The sequence below is a fragment of the Schistocerca cancellata genome, chromosome 1 (assembly GCF_023864275.1).
Source record: "Schistocerca cancellata isolate TAMUIC-IGC-003103 chromosome 1, iqSchCanc2.1, whole genome shotgun sequence".
Classification (NCBI taxonomy): domain Eukaryota; kingdom Metazoa; phylum Arthropoda; class Insecta; order Orthoptera; family Acrididae; genus Schistocerca; species Schistocerca cancellata.
Window position 1 is genome coordinate 714,012,109 of NC_064626.1, and position 20,004 is coordinate 714,032,112.

At 35.3% G+C, this 20,004-nt stretch overlaps 1 protein-coding gene across 2 annotated transcripts in view; it reads left to right on the forward strand.

The window, feature by feature from the left end:
* Positions 1-2,362: 2,362 nt before the first annotated feature.
* The window catches only part of LOC126162175 (uncharacterized), a 137,836-nt gene continuing 120,194 nt past the window's right edge, over positions 2,363-20,004 (forward strand). For both annotated transcript variants that reach the window (XM_049918500.1, XM_049918490.1), the window contains exon 1: positions 2,363-2,469. In XM_049918500.1, coding sequence (XP_049774457.1) covers positions 2,369-2,469 — 101 coding nt within the window. In that variant the 5' untranslated portion in view covers positions 2,363-2,368. The remainder of the gene's footprint in view (positions 2,470-20,004) is intronic.

Here is a 20,004-nt window from a genome sequence, read left to right on the forward strand (position 1 = left end):
TGCTGTTCTTGTTGCTGTTGCTGTTGTTGTTGCTGCTTCTGATGGTGCTGCTGCTGTTTCACTTATTTCTGGTGTTTTTTGTTCCACAACTACTGTGCCTTTCTATGAATTGTTAATATTTGAGGTGTTCACTTGCATTAATAAAATTTCACATTTGTCTTGGAGAGGTGTAGCTCCACTGACAGCAGATTTCACATTTGAGTCTCCAGGTAACACACACTTCCTGTGCATGGGAGGTATGACTTTTCTATCATCACACTGCACATTTGAGATTTTATTTACTAGTTCTAAAATTTTTGTCACTGTTATGTTTTTTCCAAGTACATTTAGATGAGAAATGTGTGTTGTGTGAAATCTTTTCTCTAAATTGCTGATGTTCACAAATGTTACATCTCTTTTGCATCTCTTTATTTGCAGTTTCAATTTCTTTATTTACAAATGACCATTCTATCAAGTCATAATGGTGTGGCACTGATAAAACAATAACATTTGTTCCTCTTAGCTCATACAGTTTTCTTTTTAGTGAGATTAAGAGAGTGTTTTGTTTTCATTCCTAACAACATCGTTTGACACTGCCAGGAAGTTGTAAAAGTCCTTTTTGCTCAATAAGGAAATTTTTTCTTGACTCACTGATGTAGCAGCACTGAATTTTGCTCCTGGTTTTATTGTACAATTAAAATTAAAATTCTGATTGCTTGTACACTGAAATTCAGTGGTTATATTTTGTCCTTGGCTGTCGGCATACAGTTCAATTTAACCGGTACTTGCGTTTCCGAGATTACTTGTTTTCTGCCTACATTTGCGGTAAGCGAAGTTTTGTTTGGCACTATTTATTATGTCTTTTTTTGTTAACACACATTGATATTGTCTCAATGGAACAGCTTAATAGTGGAAAATTTTTGTGAGCACATTCGCATATGATCTTTTACTATCTGCTGCTGAAGTATTCCATGTTTTACCTCATTCACAAAGTCATTTGGTTTTCCAAATGGTACACTTGAACTGTTAACAACACTGTCACAATCCATAGTTGAAAGAGCTTGAAAGTAATTTTCGTTCACTACATTTATGTTTCTTTCACCATTTTCTGTATATTGTATTATCTGTTTGCGTCCTTTGTAGTTCACTTCTGTCCAATTCTTCGACATATTCATACTTTCATGGCGAGATTTTGTCATATTCCATTCTCTTTTTTCTTCTTTAAGTTACTTGATATCCATCTTCAAGGAACTGATAATAAATTGTAAACTAGACACACGTTCGTTGAACTTTGTAATTTCATTCTTACAACTGTCACAATTTTTCTTTTTCACAGTAAAATTCACTTTTTCTTGGAGACACACATCGAATTTTTACACTAGCTGCCATCTTCCATATGCAGGGAACATTAGCCTCATCACAGCATATCTCACTAAAAACAAATTGGCACAAAATAAGGACAAGACAATTTTGATGGAGTTTCTGTTAAATTATAAATCAAGACAAGTGGATACAGAACCAGAGGTTTCAGTTGAAACAACTGATAAACATAAATTCCTGGGTATTATAATAAATGAACATCTTACGTGGAAGGAGCACATGAACTACAGTAATTTCAAAATATGACTGATGACAGAATATTACTAATAATCCCTTACCTAGAAGTTAGGCTATAGTCATCGACAGCCCAAGACTTACTGTCTGTTAATAATGTTCTGCGAGTTTCCTGAGTGCATATTAAATCACAATTCAAATTATGACACATCTGAACGACTAATTCTTTCTTGTAAGGTGTAAGACCTTCAACATTGATTGAGATGGTTGTTGATAATTGAATTGCTTCTGGAGATGTGATATTCAGTTCAGTACCTTAATTTATAAATTGGCTGCCTATGCAGGAATCGCCTGCACCATGCAGATGAAAATATAATTCATGGTTGAAGACGGGATTTCAAAACTTTCTGAATAAATTCCAGATTTTTTAAAAAAAATTTGAAATAACTGAATCTTTTGGGTATTATTGTAGTGCTGTTTAATGTGTAACACTTATGGAAATATATTTTCTGCCATTTGTCTATTAAAACTGTGAGATTTCTCTAGCAGATCAGAAACAGTGCCATTTGAAACCTCATCCCTTTCCCACTCCCTTTCATCTGTTGTCACTCCCCTCACTTTCCAGTTCTCCACCCCTCTCATTCTCCTTCTCTCTTTTCCTCTCTGTCTCAATTTTTCAAACCTCACAATTATTTCATGTAAGTTGCAATAATTTTAGTTTGATGCCAATCTGCCCATACACAATTTTTACTGTCTTGTGACATTTAATTTGTGTGTTCCAGATGCTGCAAGCAGATATAATATGAGTGAGGGTGATAGAAGTTCATTCAGTCACATGAATGCAAACAGGGCTTTTGTTGAGCAGACTGTTAATCATCTACAAATCACTGCAATTACTGATCATAATCCACAAAACAAGAAATATCTTGATCTGAAGTAAGTGCAATACAAAGAAACAAGCTGTAAGTTCTCGAATACATTAATGTAACAGAAATCGTCATTAATTTCAGTACAGGTAGTCTCAGGATGAAAGCTCAGTCTTCCAGCAGGTGCGATAGGCAAGTTCATGCAAACACTTCCTCTATTTCTATTTGTTCCCAAAAAAGTTTACAAAAGTTTGTTGTTATTATAAAATAGATTTATTTTATTTTTGTATGATAGCTATTGTTATTTGTTTGTCTGGTTACAGCAATCCAAACTAAATTTACTAGTCCACAATATATTTTCCGAAAATAAATTTACAACAGTAAATTATAAACTTTAACACTTAAAAAATCAATGAGTCTGTCATCTGTTTCAATTCACTGTTGTACTCTGAGGAGGACATACCAGATAGCTTGTCTTAGTGCATCTCTGCAATTCTTTATGATGATATCCATGTGCATATTATAGGTTAGCAATTTTCCTTGTGCATTGACCTCTCCTCTGTACACTGCTGCATTCATCAAATCATACAAATAAAAATAAACTGCTCACAAATGTTCTGCACCATCTGATGACTGCAAATGTGGTGGAATTATATTCAAGAAAATTAAGGAATAAAGAAACTGTCAAACTTAAAGAAATTATGAAACTTCAGGAAAATGTTGATTTACTTTGATGTAAATACAAAACATCATACCAAACAAAGTTAGGTTGTTTGAAAGGGTTGAAAGGGCAAATCTGAAAAATCAGATTCTGCAGCTGGGCAATATTCAATACGCCGGTGCTGCATCCCATGTATTGTAACAAGGTTGGATCTTCTTGTTGCATACTGTCTACAAAGTGGGCAAGATGTTGCTGTTCAGGTTTGTCTCATTCTTTCTATGGTGTTCAGGTGTGCAAAGAGGGTTCCTTTGACAACCCACTACAAGTTTCAACTGGTCCTGAGCATTCCCAAAATCAAATTCATGTTTGCAGATATTGCTGGCCATTTCTGCTTCCTGGAGGGAAGTATTCACAATTATGGCTCCTCTTGGATGACCAGACCATCCACAAAATGTTGGCTGTAGAGCTGGACAATAGGTTGGAGAATTCTGTCCCAATAATAAAAAGCTCTTATATTAGCATCAGTAGTGCTGAGAAGAGTCTGACATTGATATGATACTAGCCCAAAACATGACTGACCCACTTCCCCAATGCCTGAGGCATTGATACCTAGCTGCCTCCACTCTCTTCCATGATCATCATCATCAGGCATTGTACAAATCCTGCACCCACCAGTGAAGAGAACCCAAAGCCATTAATCCCAGTTCCATACCAGTTGCTTTCTTGTCCACCTTCTTTGCACACTATGATGCTAGGATATTTGCCTGTTGTTCAAAATGGATACTTGGAGGTCACATTGTTCTTGAGGAGATGGTTGCATTTTGTCCAGAGTGACACAACCCTCTCAACTCCCAAAAAGGTACCATGCAGTTCTGTTGTATTCTCCTTGTGGTATGTTGAACCCATAATTAGTTGGTAGTGATCACCTGCTGGTGTTATCAATCATGGGTGACAACTATAATGCAGATCTTCAATATTTTGTTTCTGACAGAAGTTTTTATATGCTACAGTGTGTCCATAAAGTCAAGGTGCAGTTTTAATTGGTCACAGAAAAGCAATGCAAGAATACAGAAATGTTAAAAAAAGTAGGTAATGAAAGAGATACTCTCCAAGTGTGCATACATGTTCAGCATAGTTCAATGTGGCTTTCATTTGTTGCCCTACACAGATGTAAATGAATTCCAGTTCTTCCCACGCAAGTATTAGGATATTTGATGTAAAAGAGTCTGTGATTCTCCATTTTAAATGATTTATATCTTGATATGTTCTCTGTACACACATTGTTTCAAATAAACCCAAAAGTAAAAATCTAATGGAATTAGGGATGGGGACTGTCGTGGCCATGACTTAAAACCACCCCTTCCCAACGACTGCTGTGGAAATTTTTTATCCAGGAACTGCGGCACTGCATACAACTGCAACATGTGAAGGTAGTTGTTTGACATTATAGTCTGCTCCAAAAAGAACATGGACCTATAACTATATAATGCATCAGGCCACACCACACTTTCACCTTATTTTTAGACGTACTCATTGCAGGCAGAAGGATTTTCAGAAACCCATAGTCTGAAGTTATAGCAATGAACAGGAACATATACATGGAATGTGGCCTCATCTCTAAACACAATGTTCTTCATAAGTCATTCATCATAGTTGATCTCATTAAGCACTGTTCAGGTTTATCAGTCAGTTAAGAGCACGTAACAACTGCAATTTGTTAGGCTTAATTCTTGAACACTTGCCTGCACCAATTTTTTGAATCTACTTGGGTAGCTGTCCCATGTTGCTTCTACAGATTCATTAGTTACTGATGTCCTACCAGAACAGTATTTGTCCAAAAAATTGCCAGTATCCTTTACTGATTATTTTATTTTATTTTTATGTGGTGGTTCTTCACTGTATACACAATGATATTCACATTGAACATTTATCATGGATTTGAATTTAGCAAGTCACAGAACACACCAAACTTTCCTCTGTACTGTCCTCATCCCAGCTGATGTGGCCTGACCCGCTGTTGCTACACATTGCGTTGCATCATCACCTGCATGCACATATACTACCAAAACTCTTTGTGTTACTGTTCAATATAGCACAAGTTTCAACCATTTGTTTCATTTCTGTTTGTGGCAGCAAGTGTTCATAGCTGCATCACAACTTTACAGACACACAATATTTACTACTGCATTTATTTCAAGGGCAGGATTGTTGCTTACATTATTATTCATACTTAATCCAAATTGTTCAAGTGTTTGTGGATACGGTACAGCTTGAGCTGCTTTTTTAAAAAGTATCCTCTGTCATTGTCTTAACATAATTTGGTAGTAAATTACAAAAAACAACTCTTTTAATGTATGGGCTCTTTGCCATTACAGATAATCTCCTGTTAATTATATGGAAATCTGTTTTTTGACTTGTATCACAACTTTTCCTATTTATGATCTTAGTGTCTTCTTTCACTAGCATAATGGTTTTTAGCTTAGGCATGGCATAAATTGTGAGAATATAGAAACTGCTGAATAGACTTTTACAAGATGTTTCCTGTTTCACTTTCGCTATGGTACTCCAGGTTATCCTCTGCATTCTGAAAACTTTTCACATTTGTATGGCAGATCTCACCCCACAGCACTATTCCATTAGACAAGAAAGGATATACTCATCCTAAATAAACAGTTCTTGAGGTTTCAGAGTTAAGTTACAGTGATAATCTCCTTAACCTACTACAAAAAGTCATGTAATAATGACATGCACATAAACAGGTGAGGGCAGTATTGCATACACTAGATATTAAAGGGAAGTGCATTGATGGAGGTTTCATTTTTCCTCAGGTGGTTCATGTGAAAACGTTTCTGACATGATTACAGAAGCATGACAGGAATTAACAGACTTTGAACATGGAATCGTAGTTGGAGCTAAATGCAAAGGGCAGTCTGTTTTGGAAATCACTAGGGAATTCAATGTTCAGAGATCAATATTGTCAAGAGGATGTCAAGAATACCAAATTTCAGGCATTACCTCTCACCCTGGACAATGCAGGGGCTGATGGCCTTTATTTAACAGTCAAGGGCAGCATGTTTGTGTAGAGTTACAGTGCTAACAAACTAGCAACACTACATGAAATAACTTCAGAAATCAAAGTGGGACATATGACGAACATATCTATTAGGACAGTGCTGCAAAATTTGGCATTAATGCGCTACGGCAGCAGATGACTGATGAGTGTCTTTGCTAAAAGCACAAAATTGCCTTCAGTATATCTCCTGGGCTCTTGACCATATCTGTTGGATTCTAGATGACTGGAAAACTGTGGCCTGATCAGGTGAGTTTCAATTTCAGTTGGTACGAACTGATGGTAGCAGACCCCATAAAGCCATGGACCCAGGTTGTCAACAAAGTATTGTGCAAGCTGTTGGTGGCGCCATAATGGTGTGAGCTGTGTTTATATGGAATGGACTGGGTCTTCTGGTCAAACTGAGCCAATAATTGACAAGAAATGTTTATGTTCAACTACACGGAGCCCATTTGCAGCCATTCATTGACTTCATGTTCCCAAACAGTGATGGAATTCTTATGGATAACTATGCACCATGTCACCAGGGTGAAATTTTTTGCAATCAGTTTGAAGAACATTCTGGACAATTTGGGGGATTGATTTGGTCACCCAAATTGCCCAACATGAATCCTATCAAACATTTACGAAACATAAATAAGAGGTCAGTTTGTGCACAAAATCCTGCACCAGCAACACTTTTGCAATTTTGGGTAGCTATAGAGACAGTATGGCTCAATATTTCTGCAGGGGTCTTACAATGACTTGTTGAGTACATGCTATACCAAGTTGCTGCACTGTACTGGGCAAAAGGTGGTCAGACATAATATTAGGGGGTATAATATGAGATCTGTCACATCAGTGTACAGACTGAATGATGTTTTTATATAAATATTGTCACATTGCTGGTTACTTATGTGTGATCTGAGGCTTTTAAAGTGCATATGGCACTTTCAAGGTTCTTGCATCTACTACCAGATCCAGTCATCAAAGTTCCACAATATTTTGGTGAACAAGTATTCCATCATCAACAGGTGGTGCTCATGGAATGAAGTGTCTGCTGAGTGCCTTCAGTATTCATACCTGCCACTCCACAGTTCAGACCTCACCAGCCACATGCTGTGCTTGGTGGTAGTAGTGGGAGGGAAAGGGGGAGGGGTGGATTTTGGCTGTGATGATGTGGGGAGCGTCTCAGTTACCTTCCACCTACCATCTCTGTCATATCTTGCAACCAGAGTCACATACTGCTTTGGCGGAGCTTAGCATTGGCTCCCATGCCTTGCTCAGTAGGAATCCCATACCACTGCTTATTAAATTACCAGTCATTTAGATTTCAATGTTTTTATATTAACTGTACCCATTCTTAATGACAGTGACAACTTCTTTTTCCCCACACTTGACTGTCTTGATATAACTGCCAATTTATATCCACCCACATTCAGTATTTCTATACTTGTGGTCAAATAATTTTCGGAAACATAGTACATCTATAAGAGTTGCAGGTTGCAGTTCATCTAAACAAATCAGAAATTAATTGATTTTATTTTTAAATCCTGTAATAATTTCCTGCAATAAGTTTATATTAACCCCACTTATCTTTATATTTATATCTTTAAATCTACATATCTTAGGCTCAAAATTTTCAATTATATTTATATTTTTTAACATTGACAGCTTGAAGTCTGAGTTTAACTTGAAAAAAGCTGCTCTGTAGCAATTCTTCCCAGATTAGCTACTCAAATCATATATCATTCTGGTAAATGCAAAAATGTTGTCATGTACCCAATTAATCAAATCCTTAAAAACTAATCATTGAACCTACATTTTTGGCATATTGACATAACAGTATTAAACAGTGTAAAGTACAGGATGAAATAATAACAACATGAAAAGGATAGTACGCTACTCACCACTTAGAGGAGGTACTGAGTTACAGACAGGTACAATGAAAAAGACTATTAAGACAATGACCATGTGTGTATGAGCTGTGCTTGTGTGAATTTGAGTTGTGCTTGTACCAATGTGTGTGCACGTTTTCTGTTTCTGAAGCAGAACTTTTTTGTCTGAATACTTAAATGTTTCGCAGTCTTTTTCATTGTGCCTGTCTGTGTTGAACGCTTCTTCTACATGTTGATCACCAATTTCTCCTTTTTGTATGTGGTAGTATTGGACTACATACTTGTCCCTGAAAAGAAATAATTACAAATACTAATTAAATGCATTTAAATGCCTTATGTAGCTGAGTAAATTAGTAACAAAGGTGCTACTTTGAAAAATGTTGCCACCTCCTCTGTTTTATTATATAGCAGCCATACATCTGCTATTAATATTTTAATATTTACTTGATTACTATGGTACTTTACAAGCAAAATATTTCTTCACTTTTGTAAATATTGAGCCCTATTTCTAGTACATTAATACTTCTCATACAGCTTATGACAAACACTGCTACTTGCAATATACTTAACAAAGCTGATTCTAGATATACAAATAATTTAAAAGAATAGTGACTATTGAGGTACATTTTTAAATTTATTTTGAATTGCTAGGTCTTCCCAATTTACCATGGGCAGGAGCTTATTGATTTTCTAACTACCAAAATACATGACTCCTTTCTGAACCCTGAGATGTATTATAGTTCAGTTGAAAGTGACTATCGGTAATGAAAACCACTAAGAAGTAAAAATATTGTAAAGTGAATGTAAGAATTCCAAGACCCATAAAAAGACTTCAACAAGATGTACATCTGTCATCCTTACACAATATTATTACTGCTCCCTTCTGCTGAACAAACACTTCATTTTCTTTAGGTGTGGTGTCTGACCTTTTACCTATTCTGTAGCTCTCAAATTATTACCAAAAGTAATATACGATAAATTGGATAATCAAAAAGATGGCACACATAACAAACACTCCTACATGTAACTCTGTTCTTTCACATAACACTACATTCATTGATTTTATCATATTGACATGGCAGTAGAACCTGTATTTCACAAGAATGTCTAAGCATTATAAGAAACCTAAAGATACTGTGGTCAACAAATGTCTGTAAGTAACCACTACACAAAAACATTTTCTTTATACTGCTTTATATACCAACATTTACAAATATGTCTTCAATCAGTGAAATATTACTGACAGGTATTGTACAAAAGAAAACATCTTAGTCCACATAGAGTTATTTGAAGTGCTTTAAAGAAAATATACAAAATACTTTAGAACACAGAATAAGTTTATGTATTTAGTTAGGAACTTATTTCTTTTGCTTATAAACCAAATGAAATGGTTTTGCAACAATATTTACAACGTGTTTTACATTGTTCACTGATATCTTCATGTCCTTCACAATACATTACATTATCAACAGGTATGTCATTTTGTAAATAGTGTTCATTAGATTTTAAGCCCTACTAGTCCATCAGTTTTATCACTCATTTGATCCTTTAGTTTCTGATTGCTACAAACATTTTGCATTCATTATTTTTCATGTCACATAATCGATTATACAATAACATATGAAAAATTGGTTTTCAAATCTTTCACATTACGTTATGGGAAGAGACAACTAGCTCATTCATACATGTTTTTCTGTAAATTGAACTATTTAGCTGAAATTTGCTTTAAAGTGCTGTTAATTAATTATTTGTCACTGCCAGACTTAAATTCTTCTTTTACATCTACATAAAGTACAGTGGTTCAATGGGGAAACATGAAAGTTCAATACAGATACAAAAATACTACTAAAGATCAGAAAAAATATCTATCACAGTAAATGCAAGTAAATGTATAAAGCACAAGAAATTGCAGATTTATTTTTTTTTTTTTTTTTTTTTTTTTTTTTTTTTTTTTTTTTTAATGGTCATTTTTGAGATTCCAGTGTCACTTTACACAAATATCACGACTCAAAATAACATGGAAGTAACACACAGGTACTAAGTCATTATAAATCACAGAGAAAGTTATATTAAGAACTAAATAAATGCTAATGAACTGACCAAGATTTGTACTTAAAGCTTCAGCTTTACAAATGATTAGTTGGTTAAATTATTACTATAACACTGACAAATAACACTGTAAAAAAAGAAAAACTAATTGCTTTTCATGAAAAAACACAATAAAATACAAATCATGACTTATTTACATCCTGTATAGAAGTAACATAGCACAAGCAAAAATAATCAGTTACCACACCACAGTGGTTGGCTCAAAAATTTTTTAAAAAAATAACTCTGACTATATAGGTCTTTGCATACAGTAGAACACATTTTGTTTCAACAAAATTCCAGTAAGAATCATTTTAGTTAGTTATATGTACATTTTTGTTTGTGTGGCTTAAATGAGGTACCATATCCTAGCCTAAGAAGCTTCTTAGGTTTAGAATAAATTGGCTGGTAGGCACTGGTATGTGGGTTTTCAATGACCTCAAATGGACCAATATAGATATCAAAAAAGTTTCTAAATTCAGATGTTAACATTTTAGATTTCTCACGTGATTTAACAATAAAATAGTTTCCAATGTTGAATTTAGTAATTCTGAGCTCATTACTGTGTCTTTTATTTCAAATCTCTCCCTGCTTTATCATGGTTTCTCTCACAACTGCTTCACATTCTTGAGTAGACATGACAGTATATGGTGGATAATCTACAAATTCAGTGTTATTATTTGCTGGTTTATTATGAAACATGACTTCAAAGCTGAAAATCCTGTGGAACTGCATTGCAAGCTATTCATTATGTCTTCAAAATCACTGATGTATTCGTACCATATTGGTGGTTTGTGGCTGCAGTATGTGTGACATAGATGATTAATTTCATGCATATATCATGCTGCTGGATTGGATGAAGGATGATAAACTGAAATTTAAAAAATGTCTAATAACAGATTTTTTTTATGAATGACTTCCAACACTTTGATACAAACTGTGATGTATTGTCTGACAGTATTACTTTAGGTTTTCCTACATTTTTGAAGTAATTTTTTTACAGTTTTAGCAATAATTTCCATACTTGTAGTTTTTCTAACAGCATATAATTTTATATATTTGGAGAAAACATCAAGTATAACAAAATATAATAATAACCATTTTTACTTTTTGGTAAAATTCCATAAAAATCCACAGCCACGAATTCCATAGGTTTCTAACATGTTATATTTTGCATGTCAGCATGTTCTTTTACTTACTTTGACTCTCTGATACCTGTCACAAGTAGACAGTTATTTCCTAACCTTTTGAGTCATATTATAGAAATAAACATTTTCTTGTAGCTTTTATATACATTTATGAATACCACAGTGTCCATAACTCTCATGTATATACTTAATCAACTTCGCACCTACTTCCACTGACCAGTATAAATTCCAGTGACCAGAATCCACATCTGTTCTCCTGAACAGGGTTTCTTTATATACTTTATAATACCTGTCCAATTTTTCATAACCTCTTTTGCTTAAGCAACACAGTTTGAATCATGGTTTTGGTTCCTTCTAATTTTGTTTCACATTGCCCTAATAATTTTCTCATCATGTATACCCTCCATACATTTGATTTGAAACTGTTTTTCCTCATTTTGATCAAAATTTTCTTTACTTCCGCCCAGTAGCATCCTTGACACAGCATCTGCAACAACATTATCTGTACCTTTAATATATTTAATTTTTAATCAAATTTTTGAAAATACATTCCCCATCTGGTAAGTCTATTGTGATATAGTCTACATTCCTGTAGGTAGCTTAATGCTTTGTGGTCTGAATATACAATTACTTTATGTCCCAGCAAACAGATTTTGAATTTAGTAAATGCCTACTAAACAGGTAACAATTCTTTCTCTGTAGCTCTATAGCATTTGTCATGTTTTAACAGCATTCTACTTGGAAAGGCAATTGTGTCATGCTTGATTTGGATTTCTCCATCAACTTCCTTTTCCCTTAAATAGTTCTGCTCCCAAACTATAATCACTACTATTTATGTGTAAACAAAATGGTAGGCTGAAATCTGGTACAAATTTGATTATTCAATTCTTTCTTAATAGTTTCATATGCTTCTTGACATTCTTGGTCCAAACACAATTAGTGTTCTTTTTAAGTAAATTGCTTAAACAGGATGCGTTCAAACTTCACCCACTCACAAATTTTTGGTAAAATCCACATAAATCTTAAAATGACTTGAATTGTTTTCTACTATGTGGTGCTGGAATGTGTGAAATTGCTTTAATTTTATCAGAATCTGCCTAGATTCCTGTCCTAGTAATAACATGACCTAAAGAATTTTAGTTCAGGGACTGAAAATTTACATTTTTTGAGTTTCAGTCATACTTCCTTGTCTAAGTTTTTTGCATACCTGCTTCAACAATTCAAAATGCTCTTCCCAGTTTTGCCCAGTTACCAGAATGTCATCTACATAAAGAGTAAGTTTTCCTACAGATCTTGCTCGAGTATATAATCTAACACTCTTATAAATTCACTATAGATGAGTTCAACAGAAAGGCACTATACAGTATTAGTAACATCTACCACTGTAAAGAAGGACAGTATGTTTATGTGATTCTGGACCTAAATCTATCTGATGAAATCCAGAAGTAAAATCCAAACTGGAAATAATCTGAATTTTTTTAAAATTTGTGTAAAAGTTCATCACTGTTATCTGGGTGACCTGTTTCTCTGTACAAAAACTTGTTCAAATGGTTAGAATTCAGAACTAATCTCACTTCTCTGTCTCCCTTTTGAAACAATGACTAATGAGTTGCTATTTGGGCTACAACTTCTCTCAATGATATCACACACTTCCATCTTATATAACTCTTTCTCAACTGCAGTTCTCTTAGCCAGAGGTACACAATAGGGCTTTATGAAAAATGGTTGATGTGGTTTTAGCTTAAAGCACACTGATATCCTCTCACTCTGCCTTGAATATTACTAAGCACATCACTATACTACCACAACAAAGATTCCTATATCAGTTAAGCCTTTTGCTTCTGGAATCTTGGTGTCTGCAAATTCTTTAAATTCTCCTTTATCTGTATCTAGTTCTGGCATATATTTGACTGCAAATCCACTGTCTTTTAAAATTTGTATTCTATTTATTTTATCCTCCTCATCAGATGCAGTTGACTACAAAATCAGTACAAATACAATTTTTGTCACATGTATTGATAATCAGCTTCTGCCCCCTGCAGTCAAAACCAGCATTCACACTAACTATCCATGTCAGGCTGAAGATAAGACTCTCACTGATATCTAGAATTATTAAACTAAAAGTTACTCCCTCAATTGTAATAGTTGTTAAAGCCTGAGTTTTAACCAATTTACCATGTTTCCCAGTTGCATCTTTAATCTGCACACCAATTACAGGTAATTCTACATGGTCCACATCATGTTTTCACTTTCTGCTGAAATCTGGTAGCCTGTGTCAATAAGACACCTGCCTTCCCATGATCAAACATCAGTACATGTATCAGTCTTAACATCCTCTTATGACAGTTCATCTTCTATCTCTTCAAGACTAAAGCCTCCAATATCACTGGTGCTCTTATCATTTTCAGAGACATTATTATCATGTCAGTGAGAATTTCATCAAACCATGTGCATTTGCTTGTTTAACATAGAGCAGCACTATGGTACTTACCTTTAAGTAATTATTTAATTTTATGCCACCAGTCTGGATATAAAGTTAAATGCAGATTCAATAGCATCACTATTTAATCACGTATTACATACAAAAGATTTTTTCTCATGCACAAAATTAAGCACCTTACTGTCACTGTCACAGCTGGTAACTGAATTAGTATGGTCATCCACTCCTTACAAGTCATTAAATTAAGAGTTTTGTTCGCTGGGATACTGTCAATAACATCCCTTAATCCTCTTAACAGTGTCCCTGGGTATCTCTACAGCATCATAGCCACTACTACACATTTCCTTGCTAATACCTAATGCTTCCAATTCTTCTTTAAAACAAACAAAATGCTTTTCTTCTTCATTACTATACTCATCATCATTTACCTTCAGTTTATTATATTCAATAATATAATAACCATCATCAATATCACCACACGAATTACCGACCTCATCATTCCCTATTTCCTTACTGGTTAAACGCACAGATTAACTTATGTTGCTGTTCATTACTACAGTCTTCACTTTTTCCTTACCTGTCTAACACTTTGGATGATGATTGAAGTGTGAAGTAGATATACTAACTTCCACTCCTTTTACAAGATGACTTACTTGTTGTCCACAGCCAATCATCTTCACTGGCTTCTGGAATCTCTTTAAACTTATTCTCCAAAGATTGATGCTAGGTACAGGAATATTTAAAATTTTCTCTCTACTTGTGAAATAAGTAGATACTCGAAGGTTACTTTTCATCAACTAATGATATATTAAAACTTTGTACAGAACAAAATTCTCCCTTCTCACATAAATATCTGACTTCTTGTAAGTCACTCATATGGCCTCATGTCAGAAACAAATCTAATTACATTCACAAAAGAGTTGGCTTAATAATCGTAACTCTGTATCAAAGGATTCAGGAAATACGTCTTTCCTCTAGCAAGGCTGGAATTAGAGTTTTAAGAATTCTTTTTCAACTGTTCTCATAATTATAACAATGGTCACTGACACAGTTAGCACAGAATAACATAGAAGCTCCATGGTCTTCTCGTACGCACTCACTAAAGACCCATGGACTGCCTGACAGGTACTTGTCAGTGCCGTTTGACTGCCATGTCTACATTCTTCCTGTGACTGAATTTAAACCTTCACACGCAGACATGTGATGTGCAGTTGGTAGGATTCCACTCTCTCACACTCATATCTAAAATATTGTGTGTTTGATATGGTAGTAGGCCAAGTGGGTCTAGAATTTACACAGAAATTCTTGAAACACTAAATTCCCCCCCCCCCCCCCCCCTCAGATTGAACATCTGATATTTTATACATAAACATTGTCTAAATAATATCATGCATAATATATTTTAACAGTATACATTTCTGTTCTTTCTGTAACTGTGAATAATCTTTGACTTCCTACTTCACTATTCTCTCTTATCCTACTTTAATATTAAGCCATGAGCATTAACTTGAGGTTTTAGTCAGTTCTTCACTATTATTTAGGAACTGTGAGGACTCCTTCTTTATTTCCAATCATAAATTCCAGGTTCATGACACATGAGTAACCTATTTTCTGTTCTCATCTTTTGTACTACCTTTCTTTAGTATGTACTATTCTTACTATTTTTTTGTAGCTTGGAGGAACTCTGGGTGAAATGAAAGTGTTCTTTGACACTTGTAACCTTACATGAAAGGTAATATTGCTAGTTGTGCATAGAATTCAAACTTTCCAGAATAATCCCTTAAAGTTAATGCACTTGAATGTGCAATATCTCATAAACAAACTAGACATTCTACAAATATTCATAGAGGAACACTCGCCACATGTACTAGTAATAATGGAACATGGGCTAAAATGCAGTGAAATAATATACTATAGATTAGAAGGTTACTTACTAGCAAGTAGTTATTGTAGGCAAAACCATAAAGGTGGTGGTGTGGCAATTTATGTTAATAAGGATGTGGAAGCTAAAAAAATTTCCTTTCTTGATCACCGCATCAAAGAAGGATCAATTGAAATGACAGGTATTGTACTCCACAGTAATGATCTTAAGTTACCAAAGAGTAAAGTGATTGGAGTGTATAGGCCACCAAATGCTGATGTAATGCTGTTTATGGATAAACCTAGTAGTGTTGCTGGTCAGGCTGGTTATAATGACCTTTCTATATTAGGTGACTTTAATATAGATGCAAACTCAAATAGTATAGTAAACTTGAATATCAGTGATGTACTGACCTCATACAACCTTGTAAATATAGTGAACTCTGGCACCAGAGTGACGGACACATGTTCCACTAGAATAGATTATGCTATAATCAACAAAGATGTTATAGATAAGGTAAATTACAGTAACTTAGATTTTCTTTATTCTGACCACTTCTGTCAGGTGATAGAATACAAAAATTCAGTTGTGGCTAAAATAACAAAAATTGTGCTACAGAAACGAATGCTGAATACCTCAAATATTAATGCTCTTAAAGACAAACCAGCGAATGAGAAATGGGATTCTGTGTACCAGGTTGGATGAGAAATGGAATGAATTCTACTCAAACCTATTGCATCATTCTGAATATAGTTGTCCAGTTTAAGAAATCCAGAAGGTAGTTAAACACTGTCAAAATGGAAGTAATCCTAGACTAAAACTCCCAACAAATCTGATTAGCCTCAAGCAGCAAGTACATGGTCTAAAACAGCTTTATAAAGCTACTATTATGCAGATTTTCAAGGAAAAATACAATAGGGCCAAGCAAACTTTTAAAACTGAAATTGTCAATCTAAGGAAGCATATTAACAGCAAAACAATAGAACAGCCTGACAACATAAGCAAAGCATCTTGGAAGCTGATTGACATATACCGAAAAGGTCCCAACAAGATGAACATGGCACCACTCAGCTTAAGACATTATAAAAAACCCAGATACTATATGTAATATTTTTAATAACTAGCACATTTCTGGTGAACAATCAACGCATATTACAGATTCACAGATAGAGATCCGGTGCCATCTCACCCAGTGTATTGAATTTGAATTTGTGGAAGTGAATGAGCAGGAGGTTCGCAGGGTAATATACAGGGTTATTACAAATGATTGAAGCGATTTTACAGCTCTACAATAACTTTATTATTTGAGATATTTTCAAAATGCTTTGCACACACATACAAAAACTCAAAAAGTTTTTCTAGGCATTCACAAATGTTCGATATGTGCCCCTTTAGTGATTCGGCAGACATCAAGCCGATAATCAAGTTCCTCCCACACTCGGTGCAGCATGTCCCCATCAATGAGTTCGAAAGCATCGTTGATGCGAGCTCGCACATTTCTTGGTAGAGGAGGTTTAAACACTGAATCTTTCACATAACCCCACAGAAAGAAATCGCATGGGGTTAAGTCGGGAGGGCGTGGAGCCCATGATATGAATTGCTGATCATGATCTCCACCACAACCGATCCATCGGTTTTCCAATCTCCTGTTTAAGAAATGCCAAACATCATGATAGAAGTACGGTGGAGCACCATCCTGTTGAAAGATGAAGTCGGCGCTGTCGGTCTCCAGTTGTGGCATGAGCCAATTTTCCGCAGGCTACGCGTGAATCTTGCCCGCACGCATTCAACCGTTTCTTCGCTCACTGCAGGCCGACCCGTTGATTTCCCCTTACAGAGGCATCCAGAAGCTTTAAACTGCGCATACCATCGCCAAATGGAGTTAGCAGTTGGTGTATCTTTGCTGAACTTCGTCCTGAAGTGTTGTTGCACTGTTATGACTGACTGATGTGAGTGCATTTCAAGCACGACATACGCTTTCTCGGCTCCTGTCGCCATTTTGTCTCACTGCGCTCTCGAGCGCTCTGATGGCAGAAACCTGAAGTGCGGCTTCAGCTGATCAAAACTTTATGAGTTTTTCTATGTATCTGGAGTGTGTCATGACCATATGTCAATGAATGGAGCTACAGTGAATTTATGAAATCGCTTCAATCACTTGTAATAGCCCTGTACATGCTAAAGAAAAAATTTTCATCTGGATGGGATGGCCTATCCAGTGCTATTACTAAAGCATGCTTAAAAGAAATTTCTAAACCTCTTACTCACCTGATTGATTGCAGCTTTAGAGAAAACATGAAAGATATTCGAAAGCATTATCCTTTCTCAGCTAAGTGCCTTTTTCACAAAACATAAACTGCTTGTAGATTCTCAGCTTGGCTTCAGAGAAGAGCTAAGTACAACCACAGCAGTTACACAGTTCATCCATGAAGTTTACTGTCTGTTGGACCAGAAGATGCAGACTGCAGGTATATTTTTGGACCTGACAAGAGCATTTGATACGGTAAACCATAGGGTACTTCTTAAAAAGCTAAAAACTTATAGTATTGGGGATCAACTCATGAATCTTCTAACCACGTACCTGTTGAATCATAAGCAAAGCACTAAATTGTCATACAAACTAGATAATAAAATCATGAACTCCCAGTCCACCAGTGAACCTGTATTACAAGGTGTACCACAGGGCTCAATCCTTGTACCCTTTCTCTTCCCTATATATGTTAACGACATTGCACAACCCATTAACTCCCATATTGTAAGCTATGCAGATGACACATCAATCTTATTCTATGGGAGTGAATCTAAAGAGCTAGAATCTCTTGCTACTAGTGGTGTAACAGAAGTAACAAAATACTTCAATGATCAGGGATTCAAAGTGAATGTCACCAAATCTCAACTACTGACATTTTAACAGGCAGTTCTCATCACAACAATATGAACAGTGTATGTAACATCTCTGCAACAGAAAATGGTAACTGTGAATTCCTGGGTATATATGTTGATGAAAATTTGCGGTGAACATACCACATTAATTTCGTATGCGGAAAAGTCAGTAGTGCCATATATCTCCTCAGCCAGCTCGCAAAGGTAGTTCCTAGCTAAGCACTGAAATTAGTATATTGTGGAACACATTACCCCTTTCTCAATTATGGAATTGATCTAAGGGGCTGTGCAGCTGATGTACATTTAAAAGAATACTACTTCTACAGAAAACAGCAATAAGACTTATACATGGGATGGGACATAGAGATTCATGTCGTGAAGTGTTTATGCAGCACAAATATCTGACAATATATTCTCTGTACATCTTCAAAATAGTTGTATTTTTTATAAGTCAACCAACAAAAGCTATCAAGGGCAGTGATGTACATGATCACAACACTAGAACAAAGTGTAACTATTTCAATAACAGAGCAACATTAAGAATGACTGATAGAAGTCCATATATCAGTGGTTTGATTTGGTATAACAAGCTACCAAACTCTCTAAGAACATACACGGGAAATGTTTTTAAAACAAAACTAAAATCTTATCTAATAGAAAAATGTTTATATTCTTTCAATGAATTTTAAGATAGTGATTGTAACATGAGGCATTAGGATATCAGTTGTAATGTGATAAATGTAAAAAATAGACATAAGAAGCAACAGCTACAGAATATAGTGTAACCATAGTATTAAGTCTGACATTTGCGAAAGCCATCATTACAATGGCTCCAGGCAAAGAAAATGTAAATAAATAAATAAATATCTGTCACGATACTGTCCCCTTCTCGTAGGATCAGTACCTATACCTTGCTTCTGAGCTGACCTTACGAGAGCACTTCCTCTTTCCATTCTGGTAGGTACATCCCTTTATAAAACACTCCTATTTTTTAGGCCTCAGGTCATCCTATCTCCATGTAGGTGTGCCTGCCCTGTATACTTAGCAAATGTCAGGTACGCCACCCTTATCCTTTCTAAGTAGGCCTCACGGTTCATTACTCTAGTATAAGTTTCTGTGTATACTGTAATTAAGTATTCTCTGGTAAACATAAAAATCTGTTTCACACTTCGCATTCACTTTTTAATACATCATTCAATCCCTAAAGTCCTCCTCTACTTCTCAACTTCTACCAGTTGTACCAGTATGAAATGAGCGATTTTTTCTTTTTTTTTTTTTTTCTTGAGAAAATGAAACACTAATTTTGAATTGAAAAGTAAAAACATTTGATTCAAAGTACTAACCATTGATTTCTACACATTTTGACCAACTTTCTGGCAATTTGTGGACACCATGCCATTAGTAATGTTCGTCTTTTGAAGCAAACCAATCAGACACTCAGTTTTCGACTTCTTCATAAGACTCAAAGTGTCCTCAGCCAATGGGTGTCCCATTGATGAAAACAAATGGTAGTCAGAAGGGGCCAAGTCTGGTGAATACGGCGGGTGGGGTAGCAGCTCCCAGCCAAGTGTTTTGATTGT